Source organism: Diabrotica undecimpunctata, chromosome 7 (genome assembly GCF_040954645.1).
Source record: "Diabrotica undecimpunctata isolate CICGRU chromosome 7, icDiaUnde3, whole genome shotgun sequence".
Lineage (NCBI taxonomy): Eukaryota > Metazoa > Arthropoda > Insecta > Coleoptera > Chrysomelidae > Diabrotica > Diabrotica undecimpunctata.
Genome location: NC_092809.1, coordinates 61,560,400 through 61,583,913, shown reverse-complemented (window position 1 = coordinate 61,583,913; position 23,514 = coordinate 61,560,400). Strand labels below are relative to the sequence as shown.

General features: G+C 35.1%; 2 protein-coding genes across 2 annotated transcripts in view; both read left to right on the top strand.

The window, feature by feature from the left end:
- Window positions 1–23,514, top strand: part of LOC140445423 (excitatory amino acid transporter 3-like) — a 251,423-nt gene that overhangs the window by 77,070 nt on the left and 150,839 nt on the right. Inside the window, exons 2-3 of the mRNA XM_072537436.1 lie at window positions 12,774–13,200; window positions 22,715–22,757. Coding sequence (XP_072393537.1) covers window positions 12,776–13,200; window positions 22,715–22,757 — 468 coding nt within the window. The 5' untranslated portion in view covers window positions 12,774–12,775. The remainder of the gene's footprint in view (window positions 1–12,773; window positions 13,201–22,714; window positions 22,758–23,514) is intronic.
- On the top strand, window positions 3,305–4,228 carry LOC140446399 (uncharacterized). The gene has a single exon (XM_072538947.1). The coding sequence runs from the start codon at window positions 3,305–3,307 to the stop codon at window positions 4,226–4,228; it is 924 nt and encodes a 307-aa protein (XP_072395048.1).

Sequence of the window (23,514 nt, the reverse complement as noted above, 5' to 3'; positions counted from 1 at the left end):
GCCTTTTGCCGATAGAACAGCACAGTCATAATATATTTACGCTTGGATTAAAGGAGTGAACGATTGGCAAGGTCTTTCAAAAAAAAATTAAGGTTCATGAAAAATTATTAGTTCACGTTCACGCCTCGGTTGTTTACGACATGAACAAAAATAACAAATTTTAAGAGTATTGTACGGAGAGTGCATTTAGAAAAAAAATCTTTTTGGAGCAACATTTTAATTAAGATAATAGATATAATTTTAAATTTAGCGCTTATGAATATACCATTTAAAGAACATAGGGAAATTGTTAGTGACGTAATTAGTGGCAATTTTCTAGGAACAGTTAATTTATTGTTCTGAAGCTATTTTCTTGTCGCATTTTAAAGTAATTACTATTTAAATAGGAATAAGCCACAATTAAAGGTTAAAGTAAATTTATTGACGTTTAAATTTCCACTTATGAAATCGTTCTCAAAATACGACAATTATTATAAAATTATAAATTCGACAATTTCTTAGGCCAATAAAAAAAACCAAAATATCGAACAAGATATTTAGGTCCGAAAATTCAAAATGAATTATTGCCTTTATTAGGAAATTCAATTAGAGATTCTGTTATAACTAATATCCAAAAAAGCATATTTTTTTTCTATATTATTGGTTACAACTCATTTCTAAAACAGACCAATTATCAGTCATAGTTAGGTACGTTTCTATTCAAAGAGATCCAATTACTGATGTACCAATATAAAAATTAATGAAATCATTCTTAGGTTTCTGATATACATAGCCAAACTGAAGAAGATATTTCAAATTTAATTTTATATTACTTAAAAAAACATAGTATATCAGTTGCAAAGTGTCTCGGACAGGATTTTATGCCGGTGCAGCAAATATGAGTGGCCATTATTCCGAAGTGCAAAAGAAAATTAAAGCCGTCCAACCCCAAGCTGCATACATCCATTGTGCATCTCATAATTTAAATTTGGTGTTGCAGGACGCCAACAATAATACATAAAAAGTCAGCGATTACTACGATGCTATTTTTTTCGGCAAAAGCATTAGAAGATAGGATCATTTGTTAACAATGCAGAAAAACGCCCAACCAAAATAACTTACTCTAAAAACGTTATCGGTGACTAGGTGGTCATCCAGATTTTAAATTGTGCTTAGTGTAAAGCAGAACTACATGAAAATTTTAAAAACACCTTCTAAAATAATAATAACTACCACAGACCATGAGAAGAGAATGACAGCTAATAATTCAAAAAGTAAAATGGAACAATTTGAATTTGTCTTCCTAACTGTCTTACAAAATAAAGTTTTGGAATCTATAAATCTAAGGACCCTTAAGCTAGCGTGTACAAATGAGCAGAATTCAATTTAACCAACGTAATATTTTTTCACTAATTTATTACCACCCAATAATTTTTCACCACCAAACCAGCCTTAAGGGGAGCGGTTCTGTTGGCTTAAGGTTTAAGCTAGCAGAATTCGGAAAAACTTTTTGTCTATGGAATATTTTTTCACGCATTTTTCACTAATTTATTACCACCCTAATAATTTTTTACCACCAAACCACCCTTAATGGGAGCGATTCTGCTGGCTTAAGGTTCAAGCTAGCAAAATTCAGAAAAAAAACTTTTTGCCGATGGCATATTTTTTCACCCATATTTCACTAATTTATTACCACCATAATAATTTTTCACCACCAAACCCCACTTAAGGGGAGCGATTCTGCTGGCATATGGTTAAAGCTAGCAGAATTTAAAAAAAAAATATTTATGATATACCATAGTGCTCTGCTTGGTTTTTACGAATTTATTATCACACTACTAATTATTTACCCCTTAACTACTCCTTATGAGAAGTCAATAGTTCTGTTGGGTTAAAATTTAAGGTGATAAAAAATCTATTTTTACAATTTTACTGTACTCTACTTGTAACTGAAATTAAAAATTGCTTGCCAGGTTTTTACTTAATTTTATCTACTCTCATAATTTTAACCCCCTAAGTTACAGTTAATGGAAAACTATCAACAAGCTACGGATTCACGATAGCTAAATTGGATTTAGCTATCGTGAATTCCAAAAAAATCTTTTTGGAAATACAAAAGTGTTCTGTTAGATTTTTACTGTATTTTTACCAACCTCGTCATTTTTTTTCTCAACTACCCTAATTAAAAACATACTGAAATGTTACTCTGTGCTAACTAATTTTTATTTTATAAATGTTTAAATATTGAAAATATGAAAATACTTTATTCCAAAAATTATAAATTGTAACTGTTTTAAAAAATTTACTCTGATTCGAGTCGTGAGTACCTACATGGCTAAGCGTGATCGAATCGTGAGTCCCTTTTATGAATATAAAATAACTGAAATCAAGTTGAGTTTTAGTAAATACGATTTTTTATATTTCACAGAATAATTACCAGGTAAGAAATATTTAGGTTTGGATCCAGGGGTGACGGAGGAACGACTCCAAAGTGCCATAAAAATGTACACAGGAATACCGAAAAAAGAAATAGATATTAAGACGCTAAGAACTAATAAACATGGGGAGCAGGTGGCGACCGTAGCCGTACGCCCCTCAACAGCTGAAGAATTGAGGAGATACAGCTCCATAATTATAGGCTGGGTATCATGTCCTATCAGTGAAAGATATACCCCAACAAGGTGCTACAAGTGCCTTCACTATGGCCACAGCACATATGAGTGCAAAGGTGAGAGCAGGGCAGCGTGCTGCTACAACTGCTTAAAATCAGGGCACACAGCAGTGCAGTGCGACAGCACTTCATACTGCCTCACCTGTAACGAGGAAGGCCATAGAATGGATAGGATGCAGTGCCCAGCCTATAGAAGGTGGGTGTATGGCAGGGGAGGAGACAGGGAACCCCCAAAGGGTGGGTAAATGTAAAAAGGAAAACGAAAAAGCGAGAGATGGCTCCCTGGAGAACGCGAGTGGGCCCCTATACAGCCCACCGGCGGGACAGGAAGCCATCTCTCTCATCTTTTCATGGATAAAGGCATCCAAGTACTACAACATTATATCCACGTTATTCACTAAATGCTATCTATTATATTTACATATTTATATACTTTATTTATTTAAAAATTTTATATATACACACATTTCTTATTTTATTTATATATTTTTTCTATCTTATTTTATTTATACATATTATATTTATTATAAACTTTTTATTTATACACTAATTTTATCTATACCCTTTTATTTTTTTATCCTAGTCTATAAGAATTTTAATTTTAATATAAGACGCGAATCCACTGCGGAAGCGACCTCAGGGAACTGAACCATAATGAACCCCAAAGATCAACCTGGTATAAGGATTTTGCAGGTGAACGTAGGCAGGGCGCGCCGAGCGCACGACCTCATCTACGCAAAAGCCTGCAAGCTAAATATAGATCTGCTCATCGTACCCGAACCTAACAAAAAGATAACGACAGGCGGTGGGTGGATACAAGACGAGGGGAAAAATGTAGCGGTGCTCATTAAAAATAGGAATGTCGGAGTGCAGAGCATTGTCAGGGGAGGAAATCATTTACTCATTAGGTTGAGGGATTTCAGCCTCCTGGCATGCTATGTATCTCCAAACATCCCTATGATGAGATACGAAACAATCGTTAATGAAATAATGGGTGCCGCTATAAACGAAAAAAAAATACTGATCGCCGGGGACATAAATGCGAAGTCCAGACAATGGGGTTCTCCCATAAACGACAAAAAGGGGGAACTCTGGAATGAATGGATAGCCCAGGCTGGCCTCCAAGTGCTGAACAACAATAAGCCAACCTTCGTACGGGGGGCCAGCCAATCACACATTGACATCACATTCGCGAGCGAAGGGCTATCCAGGAAGGTGTACGGGTGGGATGTACTCGACGATCAGCTCTTCACCTACCACCGATATATACAATTTGAGGTAAAGGTTAAAGGGGGGATAAAGCGGTCGATAGGTACAGCAAAATCATATTTCAACAAAAACAAGTACCTATCGGAGGTCAGAAAAATAAATGAAGATGAGATTTCTGACCTCGGCCAACTTCGAACAGCTCTACAAAATGCGGCAAAATTGGCTACCGAGAAGAAGAAACATGGAAAAAAATCCCCCTATTGGTGGACAGATGAGATAGAAGATCTACGGGAGAGATGCCTCAGAGCTCGAAGGAATTATACGAGAAGCCAGGCAACCTCGAGCTTAAAGATACATACAAGGATTTGAAGAAAAGATTAATTAATACAATAAAAAAAGAGAAAAAAGAAAAGTGGCAGACCCTGATAAAAGCACTCGACGAGGATATATGGGGTGATGCATACAAAATCACAATGAAGACCTTAAAGATAATGGCCCCATATAGACTCGACGAAGACCAGCGGATGAGATCAGCTGAACTCCTCTTTCCCACCAAGGACATGCCAGATTTCACCAAGGTTTTCCCAACCATGATAGAGGAGTTCACAGAAGAAGAGGTGAAAACCGCTGGTCAGGATACGAAGACAGGGAAAGCTCCCGGCCCTGACGGGCTGCCACCAGAGGCAATAAAGATAATAGCAACTGAGAAACCAGGTTTGATCAGAAGAATATTTAATGATCTACTGCAGAAACAAGAGTTTCCCAAGGACTTGAAGGAGGCGAACTTGGTTCGACTCCTAAAGCCCGGGAAACCCCCTGATTCACCGACCTCTTATCGGCCAATATGCCTTCTGGACTGCCTTGGTAAGTTCTACGAAAGACTTATCAAGAAGAGGCTGGAAGGCATGTTGGAAGATGAGAGAGTCTTATCCAACCAACAGTACGGATTTAGGAAAGGCAGATCGACAATCGACGCCGCGACCTGGATAAGAAACGCGGCCAAATCAAGCAAGAAAAGATGGGTGGTTCTTGTTCTGTTGGACATAAAAAATGCTTTTAATTCAGCAAACTGGGGCCTCATAGAGTCCGAGTAGTCGAAAGCGGGGCTCCGGAATATATGTCCAATATAATAAAGGACTACCTTTCGGAACGATCCGTATGCATATCCAAGAAGAAAAAGAAACAAATGACCGCGGGAGTACCCCAGGGGTCAGTCCTAGGACCCTTACTCTGGAACATGTTATACAATGGGGTACTAGAAATTCACAAGCAGAGACAAGGAGTCAAAGCGATAGCATACGCAGACGATCTAGCCCTATTGGTTGAGGATGATAAGAATTGGGGCATAACAGAAAAGGTAAATAAAGCAATAAACACGACCGCGGCGTGGATCGAGCAGAACGACTTAAAATTAGCAGTAGACAAAACAGAGATAATAATTCTGAGAGGACCAAGGAAAAGGGATGACTTGGTTTTCAAATATCAAGGCTCCGAAATAAGACCCCAAAAGACAGTCAAGTATCTCGGTATTACTTTCGACGACCGACTTACCTTTGGGCAGCACATACAAGAAGCATGTCGAAAGGCGGAAGGGAGGACCTCAGCATTGAACAAATTATTGCCAAACATAGGGGGGCCCGGATCTCAGAAGAGATCAGTTATGTTACAATCAATATTATCGATCATCTTATACGGGGCCCCCGTGTGGCACGAGGTTCTCCAGATGAAGAAATATAAGGACATGCTCTTTAGGGCTCAAAGGAAACCTCTGATCAGGGTGTGCAGCGCGTACAGAACTGTATCTACCATTGCCTTACAGGTAGTGGCTGGTTCTGTACCCGTGCACATCCTGGCCAGGGAAAGAGCTCGAATGTATCAGAGGGGCAGCGGGGCGGTTGGTTCAGGGGCACAAAAAAGAGCCAGAAGCTTGGAGATGTGGCAGAGGGAATGGGCAGCCGAAGTCGAAAAGGCGGCCTGGACGAGGTCCCTGGTCCCGGATGTAGTGAGGTGGTACGGGTGTCGGCATCGGCGCGTCAACTACTACTTCACGCAGTTTCTGACGGGGCACGGATCGTTTCGGAAATACACCCACAGAATCGGTAGGTCCGGAGACGATCTATGTCCTGAGTGTGGAGTGGTGGACGATGCGCAGCATGTTGTTTTCGACTGCCCTGCATACCACACGGGGCGAAACGAACTGCAGCTGAGCCTGGGATCTCCACTAGGCGAGCCTCACGAGCTGATCGATAAAGCCATCGACAGCAAGCACGATTTCGAACTGATCATTGCCTTTGTTACAAAAACCATAAAGCACAAGGAAGAGAAAGAGAGGCGGCTGCAGATGGATTGACCGCTATAGTTATTTACTGTTTTAAAAATGCGTGTTATTTATTTACTTATTTTATTGCATTTTATTTATTCAAGTTACTTTCGTTTTTACTATATCTTATCTATACCAATTTTAGCTGTTGTTTTTATTTTTATTTTATCTACATTACTTTTAACTTATTTTTTTTTTTATCTATTTTTATTTATTAATTTATTTATTTTATTTCATTGTCGGGGCCGCGGGACATGGGACGGGAAAAGACTTTTTACATCCAATCCCGTCGGATGTCCCGATACCCTGAAAATTAGTGAATGAGGGTATGAATGCGGAACTGAATTGATGAAAGTACGAATGAATGGTGTTACTGTTAATTGCCAACTGGTTCTACTCGTTAGTTTCAATGTGGAAGGGGTGGCAACCAGGCTGTCTCGCCAGAATGAGGATTGAGCAGGACGGTAGCTTCACCGACCAGTCTCGCCCGAGCCTTGTGCTGGTGAGAGAGGCCGGGAGGCCGTCAAATCCATGTAATGCACGCGAAAAGTGCCAGAGGGAAGTTAAGAGTAAGGCTGACGGGCCAGATATGCTCGCTAAGAGCGGTTCCGGGCCCGTCGGTCGGAGAAAGAGGGGGTGGTTTAGTCGGTAGGCGGTCTCGTCACGCGGTGAAGCGTAAGAGATTGAATCCGACACACCTGGGTAAAGGGCTGACACCCGATCCCAGACGGTCTTTTAGAAGATTCCACCTCCCAAAAAAAAAAAAAAAAAAAAAAAGGTAAGAAATATTTAAATTGAAATAATTTTATTATATCTATTACATTAATTGTCTAATTGTAAAGGAGGTCGGGACACCTTACGCACCTATTGTTAAAAGATTAAAAGATTTGTATTTATTAGGTACATCCATCATAGACCTGAGCGAAGTGTACCGCCAATCAAGGAGTGGGGCTGCAGTCTTAATCGGATATTAGATTGATACCGCCCTCTTTACTATTATTTAACTTTGGCAATAAATTGCAAATCTAGCGCCTTTGTACTGACTCTGGCTGTGTTTTATGCTGAGTACAATCGTTTTTGAGTAATTTTTAATAGTAAAAACCAGTGCACATTCATCCACGCACGATCAAGTCTAGAGTTGATTTTTAACTGTTGAAATGTGAAAACGTGTATTTTTTTATACCGGATGAAAAAGTACGACCTTACGCCCCCAAAATTAGAGCGTAGTGCGGAATTTACGCCCAGTGCGTTAGGTGAAAAATATGAAGATAGCAAAAAATAGTAAAAGGTTGAAGTAAAAGTACCATACAAAAAAATTATTAGAAACACCTTTTTAATTTTGTTGTGTCAGTTTAAAATTCAACCTAGCAGAATTATTGGCTTCTCATAGAGGGGTAAACAATTGTGAAGGTGGTAAATTAATTGGAGAAGCTTTGTAGCACACAGTGGCATTTAAAAATGACTTTTTTTATTTTAACCTAAGCTACCACAAGTTAATTGAGAGGCAAAAAATTAGTAAAAATCGAACAGAATCATGTGGTATTTCAAAATTTTTATTTGAATTAGATAGCTTAATATTCGAGCTTCCGCTTAATAGCTTAATATTGACTTCCCACAAGAAGTAGTTAAGAGGTGAAAAATTACTACTGTGGTAATACATTTGTAAAAACCTATCAAAACAACTGTGGTATTTAAAAAATATTTTTTTAAATTTTGCTGGCTTAAATATTTATGTAGCTACCGGCAACGTTTCTAATTAGATTGCTTTAGTGGTAAAATAATCAGGGTGGTGAAACCGTAGCAAAAACTTACCAGAACACTTTTTTTATTTTAATTATAAGTAGAGTGCAGTGAAATGTAAAAATGTTCACCTTAAATTTTAACCTAACAATTTTTGTCTTTCCTCTTGGGTTAGTTGACTGTAAAAAATTACTAGAGTGGTAATAAATTCGTAAAAACCTAGCAGAACACTGTGGTATTTCAAAAATAATTTTTATTAATTCCAATGGCACCAACATTACCAAATAAGTTTGATTTAGGGGTGAAAAATTATCATGGTGATCAAAGTTTAGTATAAACTTACCAGAACACTTTTTTATTTCAGTTCTAAGTAGAGAAGAGTGAAATTGTAAAAGAATATTTTTTCACCTTAAATTTTAACCTAACAGAATTATTAGCTTCCCATAAGAGGCAGTTATAGCAGAACACTGTAGTATTTCAAAAATATTTTTTTCCAATTTCGCTGGCTCAAATATTAAGCTAGCAGGAACGTTTCCAAATAAGATTGGTTTAGGGGTGCAAAATTATCAGAGTGATTAAAGTTTAGTAAAAACCTAAAAAACACTTTTTTATTTCAGTTATAAGTAGAGGACAGTGAATTTGAAAAAAAAATGTTTATCCTTAAATTTTAATCTAACAGAATTATTGACTTTCTATAAGGGGTAGTTGAGGGGTGAAAAATTACTAAGGTGGAAATAAATTCGTAAAAACCTAGCAGAATACTGTGGTATAATCTATTTTTTTTTAATTCTGCTAGTTTTAACTGTAAACCGGCAGAATCGCTCCCCTTAAGGGTGGTTTGGTGGTGAAAAATTATTAGGGTGTTAATAAATTAGTAAAACATGGGTGAAAAAATATGCCATCAGCAAAAAGTTTTTTTTTTAATCTGTTAGCTTGAACCATAAGTCAGCAGAATCGCTCCACTTAAGGCTGGTTTGGTGGTGAAAAACTATTAGGGTGATAATAAATTAGTGAAAAATGGGTGAAAAATATTACGTAGGTTAAATTGTATTCCGCTCATTTGTCCCCGTTAGCTTAAGGGGCCTATAAATCTAGCTGCCACTCTTTTCAAGTCCAAAAAAATCGACGATTAACAGAATAAGCGACAAAAATGTATAATTCACAAAGCAAAAAGCAAAACTTTTCAGATTTGGCATGTACCTATTAACTGACAGACTAATTAATCTTTAAATATTGAACAGTGTATAATAATCAGTGTATAATGTTCAGCAGAATACAACAACCTCCGATGCAATTGACATTAAACAACCGAAAAATAGAACAAGTGGAGACATACACATACCTTGGAACCACAGTCAACACAAAATGGGACCAGTCAACAGAAATAAGATCACGAATTGAAAAAGCGCGAAACGCGTTCAACAATATGAAAAAGTGGTTCACAAGTAAAATCTCAATGGAACTAAAATTAAGACTGGTCAAGTTATGTCTTCCCGGTCTTGTTCTATGGAGCAGAGGCATGGACCACAACGGAAGCCACCCAGAAGAAACTAGAATCCTTTGAGCTGTGGATATATCGCCTTTTTTTTCGGATATCCTAGACAGACCACATCACTAACGTGGAAGTAATGCAGAGAATAGGCAAAAGCAAAGAAATAATCTTCACCGTAAAGAAACGGAAGCTTGAGTACTTCGGACATGTCATGAGGCATACTAAGTACCGGCTGCTACAGTTAATAGTCCAAGGAAGAATCGACAGTAGGAGGGGACCGGGAAGAAGACGACACTCATGGATGCATAACCTGCGACAATGGTTCGGACTAACATCGACCGAACTGTTCAGAGGTGCCGTAAACAAAGTCAAAATAGCCTTGTTAATAGCCAACGTCCGAAACGGATAGGGCAAAGGAAGAAGAAGTATAATAATAATAGACAGCATAAAACTAAAATAGGAGAAATTACTATTTAAATGGGAATAAGCCACAATTAAAGATTAAAGTAGGTTTATTGTCGTTTCAAGTTCCACTTCGGAAATCGTTCTCAAAATACAAACATTAGTAAATTAAACAAATTTTGTTTTTATGTTACTTGCTGAAAAATTCTTCTAATACTTTAATTTTATCTGACTCATTTATATTGACAATTCAGACATACATTATACATTTCAAAGTAAACGACTTTAAAATGATATTGCCAATATTGTTAAGAGCAAAAATCTCCTGTTAGTTATTCCATAGTAAATGATGAGGGAAAAACCAAAAAAAAAACCTCATATTACTATCCCGACATGATAAGTATTTGACCGTGCATTTAGTGTACATTCAATAAACACCAAATTCTGATTTTATATGTTTGTTATTTAAAAAACATAAATGATGTATCCTCTATATGTTACTGACTTACTAATACTGGTATTTTCCTTTTAGTAACTTCCTCTTTTAAATTATTAGAAGAAATTTTCACCAAGTAACAAAAAAAAAACAAAATTTGTTTAATTTAGGTGCTAATGTTTGTATTTTGAGAACGATTTCCTAAGTGGAAATTGAAACGTCAATAAACTTACTTTAACCTTTAATTGTGGCTTATTCCCATTTAAATAGTAAAAACTTTAAAATGCCACAAGAAAATAGCTTCAGAACAATATTAACAATTATAGAGGTATAAATCTACTGAACACCGCACTTAAGCTTACCACAAAGGTCATAACCACAAAATCAATAAACTAACAACTTTATCAGATGAACAACAAGGATTCAGATCCGGAAGATCCTGAGCCATCTAGTACAATAAACCAGCATATCTATGTTTTATAGACCTGACAAAGGCTTTCGATCGTATCCAAGTCGAAGACGTCTTACACCTACTGTATAAAAGAAACATACCAATTAATATTATACAAACCATCGAAAACATCTACTTCCATAATCGAATACAGACAAAGATAAATGGAAAACTAACACAGTGTATACCAGTACAAAGCGGAGTCAGACAGGGTGACTCGTTAAGCACACTTTTCTTTAATATAATAATGGACGAAATATTACAAGCAGTACGTAAAGGACGTTGTTACAGAATAGTGAACAAAGAAATCCAAATATTATGTTATGCAGATGACGCTGCATTAATCGTCGAGACAGAACACGAGCTCCAAAGATTAACACACATCTTCAATACAATAGCCAAGAAATACAATATGATAATATCAGCAGAAAAAACCAAATGTATTACAACATCTAAATACCCACTATGATGTAAAATCGAAATTGATGGTAAAATAATAGAGCAGGAAACAAGGTTTAGATATTGGGAATAGATATAACTAGTTACGGAGATGTTGAAGAAGAAGTACGACATCAAAGCTTAAAAGCAAGTAAAGCAACGAGTTCCATTAATGACACAATCTGGAAGAACAAACGCCTAAGACAAGACACAAAAACAAGAATCTATAAAGCTACAATTAGACCTAGACCTATATTAACATACATGGCGGAGACAAGACTTGACACATCTAAAACGAGACGACTACTAGAAGCAATTCCGACGAATATCAGGGAAAAATCTGTTGGATAGAGAGAGAAGCGAAAACATAAGAAAAGCATGCAATATAGAAGACATAAATAGATGAGTGACAAAACGGAAACAGGAGTGGAACGAACACATTAGTAGAATGGCAGAGGATAGGATAGTACGAATAGTACGAGATAAGTCACCAAATGGACGAAGAAGTATTGGCAGACCAAGAAAAAGATGGTGCGATAATTTGAACAATGTAGGAGGCTAATATCGAAGAAAAAACAGGCTTTAAAGCCTACATACAAGAAGGATGAAGAAGAAGAAGATAAAACAAAAAATTATATACGAGGTGATTCAATGTTACACTTACATTAGTTCCAAAAACATCCAGTCGTCTTGTTCTCCACAGTTGTTCTACCAGGAACTTCACTAGGTTTTCCTTCCGTAGATTTCTGCAAAGTAAGGACGCCACTGCATTTTGGAGTTCGCTGGTTCTCTTGGTTCTTTTCTGAATAGAGGATTGGAATCCACCGTCGCCAGTTAAGTTCTTCCTAGTTTGATCAACGTTTCCAGATCCTACTGACTGTGCCATTTTTTATATCCCGTCACACTTTTTTTCCCTATTAAAAAACAATTTTATTTTGAAAATACAAAGAACAAAGTAACGTGTTACAATTTGAATGATAATTAATGAATATAAAGAACGACAAATTATTTTACAAATTTGGTGATTGCTGGCTCAGTGGGAACGTGTAGATGTGCAGGAATCCTTATCGGCTCTGGTAGTTGAAACCTGATACCCTGGAAATCGTAGTTGTAAGTCACCTTGGTTGGTACAATGCCTATAACATACGCTCCCCCAAAGGATTTTTACCAGGATAAAATCTATTTGACTTCTGTATCTATTTCCTGGTGATATCCAAATATATAGTTATCTTGGGGATGTTAAAAGCCTGTGTTAGTTACAAACAGACTATTGTTTATGCAGAAGGGTAGCAAGAGTTTTCCTCAGTCATTCACACAAGTGTAACACTGTTTTTTCATATTAATATCTACCTGAAATACAGATTTATAGTCTCCGACAGAGCCCTATATGAACAAGAGTAGAGAAAGCATGGGAGGTGGAAATAGAAATATGCATTATATATTTTAGATATAGTCGGCATAGTACCATAGATGATTAGTCAAAAATTCATCCGTTCCTATGTATCATAATTCCATCCTTTTTATTAATCCCAGCATAAAATCTTGACTTAAATGACTTAATCTTAATATGTATGTAACTTGTCATTTTTTCTTGATTTTTATAGGTAATATTCTGATATTTTATTTTTGTTACAGAAATGGCTAAAAGGACATTCCTCCGTCGAAGCTTATTAACCATATTGACGGTAGCCGGAGTGGTAGGCGGCACGCTAACCGGCATTCTCATAAGGGCAACCACCGGCAACCACTGGAGTAAAAGAGATGTCATGTACCTCGCTTTCCCCGGCGAAATATTTCTCCGAATGCTAAAATGTCTCATCATTCCACTGCTCATGTCATCAGTAATTCAAGCGATAGGATCACTAGATTTAAGTTTATCGAAAAAAATAGCTATACGGTCGATCTTGTATTACGCGACAACTACGGTCTTCGCGGTAGTGTTGGGAATCGTCTTAGTGTTAACGATAAGACCTGGTGTTGGTGCTACACCTTGGACCGGAGATGCATCTGAGAGAGTGACACGTCACGTGCTTACGCAGGACACTCTGTTGGATCTTATACGGTAAGTTTTAAAGTTTTAAAGGAATAAAACGAAATGCTATTATAGACTAGAATGACGTATAACTAAATAAAGGTTCAGTTAGTTGATTTTCTTGCAATCTGTTTTTACGCTGTTTCTATATTAGGATTTTAGAGATACCTTTACGTCATTACGCATCTTTCACATCCATATAACAGAGTAGGTGTGGATATTGTCTTATAAAGTTTTATCATCTTCGGCGCATGTATGACCATTTTTGTAATAAGAAAATCTCCTCGCAACAGTTGCCTCATTAGTGAAGATAATTTTACTGGCAAAATCTGGATCTTGTCTGTTTTCCCACATTAGTAGACACACGACGAATACTTGTTGATGAGCCATCAAATCGTCCACAGACTCTCTTTGGCCGAAAACTTCCAGTCCTCGCTAAGCATGCATGAAAACAATTTATGGTTGAGTTGCCTTCGATCAGTATAAAGGGCAATAAGAATGTCGAAATTGCTCCAGCGTAAACTTAATCCCAAATTTTAAGGTATTGTTCGGCGTCACAGAAGATGATAATAGATAAAATAGGTTCCTTTTTTTTTAATTGCAGGTTTTTTTGTGTTCTACAAAAATATTTGAACAAAAATAAAAGTTGGTGAGAAATTCAAATTGATTTGAGCTTTTTAAAATTTTAAACGTCTATAAAAAAATAACAAAAAATATGGATGGCTCGAAAAAAGATATATGATGTACAATCACCAAAACTATATTCCAGAATTTTTTCAAAATTTTAAAGTGTTACAAGGTAGTTAACAATTAAAAAACCGGTTTTTTGCTGTTTTCCCGCCGTTTATTCAGTTACATTTTTAGTTAGAGATGCTCTCATCTTTTAAAAGTTACCTTTAAGTTGGAAGTTATTACCTTTAAGTTGGACCCTAGATAAACAATTTTACACCCTTAGAACCCGAGTTATGGTGATTTTAAAAGACAAAAATCTGATTAGAACAGTCGCGTCGGTTCACCGGCGTTTTCACTGTTTTTGAGTTATACCTTTAGTTAGAGAGACGATACTCTTTTGAAAATAATTTGATCCGTAAGTCTTCTTCTTCTTTCTTCTTTCTCTTTATAAGCAATTCTGCTTGTTCATTTGCAGATTAATACCTATATGCTCCATCTCTTGCGCGGTCGTTCGATACTTCTTCTGCCGATTAGTGACTTATCTCTTGATATTTTGACGATACGGGTCTCCTCCATTTTGCTTATGTGGTTATTCCATTTTTTTTTCTATTTTGTGTCCATTCATTTATATAATTTACAAGTTTTGATGATTTCATACATAATCAAATTGAAGAGCATGTGGCTCAATGAATCCCCTTGTCTGATTCTGCTGTCTATTTCTATAGATTCTGTAAGTTGTCCATCTATTCTGACTTCCATTTTGTTGTTTTGGTAGATGTTATCGATAGTTATTATAATATTTAGGGGAACTTCTCTATTAAACAGAAGATGGATTACATCTTACTTTGTCAAATGCTTTCTTTATGTCAATCAGACACAGAAATGCTAGTCTATTATGCTCTAGTGATTTCTCAGTAATTTGCTTTATAGCGAATATTGCATCTGTACACGATCTTCCACTACGAAAACCCTGTTCTTCATCTGCTAAACTTATCCTCTGATTTATTAGCTCATAAAATTTTAGTTTTAAGTTTTAGCGTAATATTTAACAAGTTTATACCTCTGTAGTTTTCTGGCTGTTTTTTATCTCCTTTTTTGAATAGTAGAATTAGTTCGCTCGTTCTTCATTCTTCCGGTATTTTATTGTGTTTTATAATTTTATTAATTAATGTTGTTAATTGTTCTGTCATTTCTGCTCCACAATATTTAAATAACTCGTTTGGTATCCCGTCTTTACCTGCTGCTTTTCTGTTCTTCAGGTTTTCAAGTATTTTCCGAACTTCCTGTACATTTATATTAAGTTCTTCATTTGTGGTAATTTCTGGTATTTCCGGTTCTAGCGTCGTTTGTTCTTCCTCTGCATATACCTTTTTTAAGTAGTCAATTCACGTTTCTAATTGTCTTATAATTATGGTATGCCTCTTGTGTTTTGGTTGACATGTAGTTTAGGTAAGCTTTTTTCTATTCTTTACATTTTTCCTTCACTTCTGTACAAAACCATGAAGTTCTTCGCCTTGGGAACGATTAATTTTTATTTATATTTCTTTCACCAAGAACTTCCTTGGTCGAGGCTAAGATATTAGACTTAATTTTTGCCCAGCTTTCTTCGACTCCATCACTTTCTGTGATATATGTGTTTCTGCTTTTTTCGGTTATCCTTTTTGGAATAGGTAGCTTGTGGAGTCATCCTGTAAGCCTTAGACTGTTATCTTTGTGGTGTATTCTGGTGTTTTGTTATCACATATATGTGTTTTCATTCGGATTTTGCACAATACCAATTTATGATCGCTTCCTATTTCTGCTGATATTAGTGCTCTTACATCCAAGATTTGAGAGGGCTGTAACTCTCTATTAGACAAAATATAGTCTATCATAGATCTTTGTCCTCTACTGTTTTCAAAAGTGTATTTTTATTGTTCTTTGTGAAGGAAAATGTATTATTAATACGTATCTCTTGCCTATGCTGCAGAGGTCCGTCAGAAGGTCTCCGTTTTCATTTCTGATGTTTTCGTTATATCGCTGTTTTATTCCTGGAACTATATCATTGCCAACACGGACCTTAAAATCACCCATAATGGTTATATATTCATCATTTCCGTAAGTCGACAGTAATAACGCTAATTTAGACCCCAAATGAACCATTTTGGACTTAGAACAGGAGTTGTGATGATTTAAAAAATCTAGTGAAAATCTAGTTAGAATCTTTGGTTTTTTTTTCACCGGTTTGTGTTATATTCCTAGTTAAATTATTAATCAACTACATTTTTTCAAAAACTGAAATCAAGACATTAATTGAACCCTAGATTTGATTATTTGAGCCATTAGTTGACATCAATACCTTTAGTTTGGTCTCCGAATGAATCACTTCGGAAACCTTAGAACAGGAGTTATGATGATTTAAAAGATGAAAATATGGGTAGAATCTTCGGTTTTCGGGATATTTCAAATTTTTTTCGCCGGTTTGCATATTAACAATATTAATTTGTAACAATATTTCTAGTTAAATTCTTAATAATTAACTTTTTCCAAAAACTGAAAACATTCTCTGTGCGTAGGTAGCTATGGTTCTTTGAAATGGTAATAAAACGTACTAAATTTTTTTTTAAATTACATTGAAATACTGAGTCAGAAACCTGAAAAAGGGGATGGAGTGTCGGAAGATTCTTGGCTGCTTTTTATTTCTTGACTACGTTTTACCTCTTGACTTTCACATTTCACCTCTGAAGTCGACTTTGAATCAAATGAATATCTCGTGTAGCATTTTCTATATAAATAGCTACCTAGAGTACATGCGACATCAAAAAAATCAGATAATTTTCCAGCTTCGGATTCTGATTTGAAACAATCTTATTATTTCCTGGCACTTTATTGAAAAAATTCTGCAAGTTACACTTTTTAGCAGCACTGCCAAAATACATTCTAAGTCTTCAATGAAACATGTTTACATAATATATCAAATGCACCGGAAATCTAAAATTGGCATTAAAACAATTAAAAGTAAACCTTTATAAAATAAGCAAGACTAAAATATGGTACACATTAATAAATAATAAATATATTTTTCGTATCGTACAATATGTAGTTTTAATAAAAAAATGAAAAAAAAATATTAAAAAGAAGCATTTCGTAAGTTCATTCTAGCCACCCATTCGATTTAAATATCTAGGCAAATTGCTTGATCAACATCTTCGATAGGATTATGAATTAAATCATAAAGTAAAAAGGGTTTAAATACACAACTTAGTGACGAGAATATTGGCACCAAGTAACACTTTATCTGTTGTTAAGGTGTGAACTAAAACGAAAAGATTATGAATTAAATCATAAAGTAATAAAAGAGTTTAAATACACTACTTAGTGACAAGAATATTATCACCAAGTAACACTTTATCTGTTATTGAGGTGTGCAATAAAAATTTACAATAATCAAAAGGCTCTATTGCCTACAGCAATACATAATTACATACTATAGTGCGGTATGTCGCCAAGGTAACCAATCACGACAAAGATTGTTACTTTGGCCGGCCAACCACAGCGCATGTTATTAAGTGCGCCGTCATTGGCCTCTCGGCGGAAATGTGCTGCAAATGCTCAAACACGATGTGTATAAAATAGCAGCACATTTTCCGATCGGGATCCAGTCGTTTTTCACTACTAGACCCGTTAGACCTTGTTGGCTCGGTGTGCTACTACGCTACCTTTGAGTTTTATTATTTAACCAATATCTTGCTATCGTCGAAGACGTCTAAATTCAAGAATAATTATCCAAGAATAGTTATCCAACTTAGAAGTTAAATCATCAAGTGTGCAAGACCCGGCGTGTCGACTACAAAACGCTTCCTTCAGTATAACACGACTTTTTGAGATAGAAAAGACATTGGTCTTAGAACTATTTCAAATTGTGTCGAACTGACCACAGCGTTATTTGGGCCTGTCACGGTAAAGAGCGAATGAAAGCCCCGACGGGGACTTGTAATTGCTTTTCCGTTCAGGTTGAGTTGCAATAACACTTCGTCTCCAGAACCTTAAGCAAATAGTAACTATAAGAAGTATTGTTAACGAAAGGTAGCAATACGAAGCTACTGGCAACAGGAAGAGTCGACATTGCCGGCATTCTTGTACCTCTCTCGAGGAGAGGGAACGCGGCTACACGAAGTGAGAAGGCCGACATCTCTGTGGAATTTGAGGTATACACTACGCATCAGAATTCTAACACAAATTAAGTCATTGTAAGAAATATTGTCTGTAAGAAAGTTCGAACTGTTAGAGAATTCTGATTGCCGGTGGCCCCTCACCTACCACAAAGGCTCGGCGAAACTTCTTGTCCGTATAACGAAGATGGACTCTCGAAACCTGAGATCCTCTTCAAGAGCGGCGGTCGCAGATCGTCCAGAAACCCCTGAAAACCAGGAGGACGCTACGACCGTACGACAGGTACTACTCTTAAATCACAAATCTCTGACGCTCCAAGGCCAAGCTTACTCGCTGTTGTCTCTCACAAGCGCTTACTCGCACATACAGTATCACATATATTGAACGCTCATACGCATATATCAATACTTACGCTATTATTATTACGAGAACAAATAAATTTCTCAACATCTGTTATGTACGGGATTTACTATAGTATTCCTACGTATGTAATAATTTGGGGCTCAGCTCAACATACTAATATGAAAGGTCTTAAGTTTCTCTTTTAACATTGCTATTTCTAACTTTAACATTGCTTGAAAGTATTTTTAAATTAATAAATATGACTGAAATAAAGGTCTTGAGATTACCTTTAGGAATATACACTTAATGTTTCCTTTGACTATATGCAATTAAAAAACTTTTTACGCAATCTACTAGTTAAACAAGATTTTAAAAAATTGAATTGTCTCATGTAAAAAAAACAAATTGGGAAAAGAAACTATTGCTACAATGCAAAAATAGCTCACTACAAGTTTAACCCTAATTAGAGAACTGAAATACAGAGAGGATAGGTAATACGATATAATAGCAAAAACCAACCTGAAACTGACGGTTTAAGATGTTTTCGACTAACCCACCTTGTATCTGAAGGAATACAATACCTTATAATCCTATTACGAGGGTATTTTGAATGGTTAAAGATGACCGACCAGTGTCGTAGAGTATATGATTGAAACATTTATTTGAACTAAATAAATATATTTTTTAAATTGTACTTATGTAAATTGTATTTTTTAATAAAACTTATTTATTTTATTCAAAAATAAAAAGTTTCTTGCCATTTGTAAAAGATACATTTATTTAATTAAGGGAAAAGGCGCCAAATGTCGCCTGGCAGAATTTCCAATGTGTTTTAAATGTATTCATTATTTTCGAATCCGGAGAAAACTAATAAATATTTTTGAAAAATTTAAACGCAGAATGAAAGATTACATTATTACTGAGGGCAGAAAGTCCCTGAAAACTTCTACAATGTTTATTTTAATAGGTTATGTAACCGGGGTGACAATAAAAGAGAAAATATAGTATAATTTTTAATTGAAAATATTGCATGCAAAAGAAACTTTTTATTTATTCTAATAAATATTTCATTCTGCCTTTAAATTTTTCAAAAATGCTTTTTAGTTTTCTCAGGATTAGAAAAAAAATGGATACATTTAAAACACATTGAACATTTTGACAGGCGACATTTTGCGCCTTTCCCCTTTAATACTATACGACTACAACTACTATTACTTACCGTATAATATTTGCGATTAGAAAACTATTCAAATTCAAAATAAATAGGATCAACTTCGGAATCCGAGTCGTCTTGAGGGTTAATAATTAGCGGTTTTGTTTCTACGGTCGCATCTATTATGTTATAAAGATCCCACATTTTTTTTTCTTCTTCTATTACATGTCTTACTGCATCTTTCCAGTTTTGTTCTGTAATATGTTGTAAAGACTCGTATAACAATTCACGTACAGCTTGTATTTTATATGACTTATTTTTTCTAGCCACATAACTTTTCATTTGTGTCCAAATGAGTTCAATTGAATTTATTTCACAGTGGTAGGGTGGAAGTCTAAGGAATGTGATGTTTCGCCTTTCCGCCATTTTGTCAACTACGTATTTCTTGAACTTAGATTTGTGTTGCCGGGCAATTTTTAAAAGTTCTGCTTTTACCATTCCATCTTCGTAAGGCAGATACTTATTCCGCAGCCAGTCAAGAAAATCCTGTTTCTTCCACGCAGTCGTTGGAAGTCTTTCTACTAGTCGTGAATGATAAGGTGCATTATCTAATACTATAATTGAATTTAATGGTATGTGTTCAATCATCTGCTCAAAATACTCTTCGAAAATAGTCGATAGTCTTTTGTGCTTTTGGACTGAAATTCCAACAAACCATGCTTAACAAATCCTTTTTCACTGCCAATGTGAGAAATTATTAATCTACAGCCTTTACCAGAAGGTGGGGAGATACCAGTAGAGCAACCTTCCATAAAGGCTTGCCTGGAGCTTAATATATTTTTAGCTGACCAAATTTTTTTTAGAGTATGACCTGAGTTTACCCACGTTTCATCCTGGTAGAAGATTGGCCTTCCTTCAATCCGGAATTTTCGTATGGATCTTAGATAATTTCGTCTCCAACATATTATCTCCTCCCGGTCAATTAAAAGTGATTTTTGGTCTGATTTCTCCCACCGAAAATTTAATTCTTTTAAAACTTGCCATAATTTAGTTCGTCCGATATGAGGCAAATCCGGGTCGTCTCTAACTTCTTGTAAAATTTTGTTTAGGTTTGGTATTTCTTTTTGGAAAAAAAAATGCATGAATTTTCCTTCGAATACCATTTTTGGCAAATTCATCAATTTCAATATGCTTTTTCCCTCTCTTTAAGTGTTCGTTTGTGTTTGGGTTAGCTATACCGTGTTTTTTTCTTTCTGATAGGAACCTATATATAGTTGACTCTGCCAGTCATGTTGGCACAACTTTCGATTATGTTGTGAACAGTGTTTGTGGGATTCTGAGAAACCAGAGCATCGTGAAAATTCAGGACAATAGTCTTCTCTCTTGGTGAATAGACAGACTTACTGACTGTACGCCGGTGTAAAACTTGATGATGTTGATGATGAAGCCATCACAAACAATCCAACAAAACGAGCACGAGCAAAAGGTACGTATATGTTCGTAGGTATATGGAATAAAAAGTCACTCACGCACTGCATATAGTACGCAAAAGAAATATTCGAGACGCTATTTACTGCCGTAGATGCGGAAACACCGACGAGCTGTAAATTACATGCGATCAAAAACGTACTAAACAAAAAAATTGTTTTCGTTCGTAATAACTTCACCCTTTCAAGTTAAGTTTCGAATATGAACTGAACAGACGAGGCACGGGGCCAAAGCCGGCATCTTTATACCTATTATATTATTAAAAATCTGGGGAATTCCATCCTAATTATCTTGCAACGAATAGTACCTTCGGATATGAATTCCAGGTTTTCTAGTAAAGTGATTAAACTCAAAGATTAGTAATGAAATATCCAAAGAGATAAGGTATTCTTATTTACAAAATTGTTAATGGTTAAATTCTTATATTTATTAATATAATATAATAACCAACATTAGCCGTGAAAGTTTTAATTGTTTTTTTGCTAAATATATTAGTATTAAAATATTATTAATATTATATATAACAGTATTAAAACATTATATTAATATTTAATGAATAAACACCTTAGGAACGCCTATGATTTACGACCGTTTTATGAGTTTGAGGCACATTTCGTGCTATCAACAATTTGTGAATGGAGAATAGCCTTATGACAAACTGAATGGAATTGAGACAAACCCTTGACCCTTTTTTATTTTATTTTTATCGTCAAAATCCATTATTAATTCTTTTAGTGAAACGAAATGATTAAGATTAATAATTGTACTGCAAGAAATTGCAGTATTGAGTCATGTACCCTATCGTGTTATGACCTGTTCGGGTGACAGAGGAACATTTTGTAACTTTTCCTTATACACTTGAATTCTCAAATGAGCTTTAATAAAAACATTATTTATTAACGAATTGACATCTGAAAATTGGACTTTTATTTCTTCGGCTACCCATGAGCGACACAGGTTGCATAAATTAGATTTGCATATATTAGTTTAAGATGTTAGCCTGCTTCTCCTAAGGTCCATATTGAGACGTTATCTCGGGGTCAGCAACAGTTGGGAGTTTTACGTAGCCATGAGTAAATCTGTTTAAAACTTTGACATCATATACAATTATGAGCAACAATGTAATATATAACAAATTTAACAACATTTACAGGGTTTTTGGCTATGTGTTTTAGTGGCTTCACTCAGGTAAACCTAGTAGCAGCACTGATGATCGAATTATCATTCCGAAAACGTTTTGTGATGTAGCCTGAAAGGTCCTTTTTTTGAAAGGATTTTTAAAATAAAATTAAGACTACCGGAAATTCATTTTCCTTGTGGATTTATTATTTAATTATTACAATAGGTTACACCAATAGTATTACACCTCCATTCTCCGGTATTTCTAATTTTCGTGTCATAAACATTGTAATCCGTACCTAATTTATTTTCTTACAAAACAGTAAAACGAGTCAGGTACTTACTTACCTATTGTATCAGGTTAATTGTCTTTCCAGCATTCGGTATTACTGAGTTATTAAAATTGATTGTCTTCCTTTTCTGAATAATTATTTTTAGTAATCAGTTTTTGCAGAAGATATGCCATAATGTGTCAAATATTGCAGAATAAGCAAAAACAGTAAAAAAAAGCAATGATATGCAAAATATGCAATTGCCATATACATTGCTAAATGAATTAATTTATTTTCGAATAATATGTCATATAAAATCGGAGTAATAATAAATTCTCTTTTTTAGAAACTTATTTCCACCAAACATCGTCCAAGCATGTGTCTCACAGGTAAGCATGAAATTTTCATAAAAAAATCTGCATGCACTACCATAGTAATTCGATCTAGACCAGGGCGGATCTGTGAAAAAACAACTAAATTGGATGTGAGAGGTGGCATTCGGATTTTTGCAGAAATAATTAGGTGACAATGTGGTAATAATAATTGACTTATCCTCCTTCTTAAATAGATCCGGAAAATTAATAAAAAAATTAAAAACTTATTAAAAACTTATATTAAAAACTTACTAAAAATCGATTTTTTTTCTTAATTTCCTTGCTTGTAACTTTCAAACAATTCATTTTAAAGCAAAGTCGTAAAAAATAAAATGAGGACAATTTAATTTTTTATAAGATACGGCTGGTTAAAATTGTTTTAGTTTATTACCCTTGCTGTAAAATAGCAATAAATACAAAAAATAGGTGGAAACAAACCTTGTCTTAGCAATATTTTTTAATTACTTAGATTACACTTAGTACCTTCATAATTCGTTTGGAAAATCTTTATAACATAATAAAAAAGCACACCAAATTTTATTTAAATCAATTTAATAAATTTTGCGTAAGAATTTTTGCAATCTAAATCTTGCACAAAAAACTAGACTATATAGAAGTTTGCAAATTTGTTTATTCATAAAAACACGCTTAGCCTATCTAACATACTTTATGGAATTAAAATCGAATTATTTGGACAGCCTCAGGAATGTTTTAAAATTATAAACAATTTTTTGGCTTATAAAAGAAAACAAGTCAAATTATGAGTAGGTAG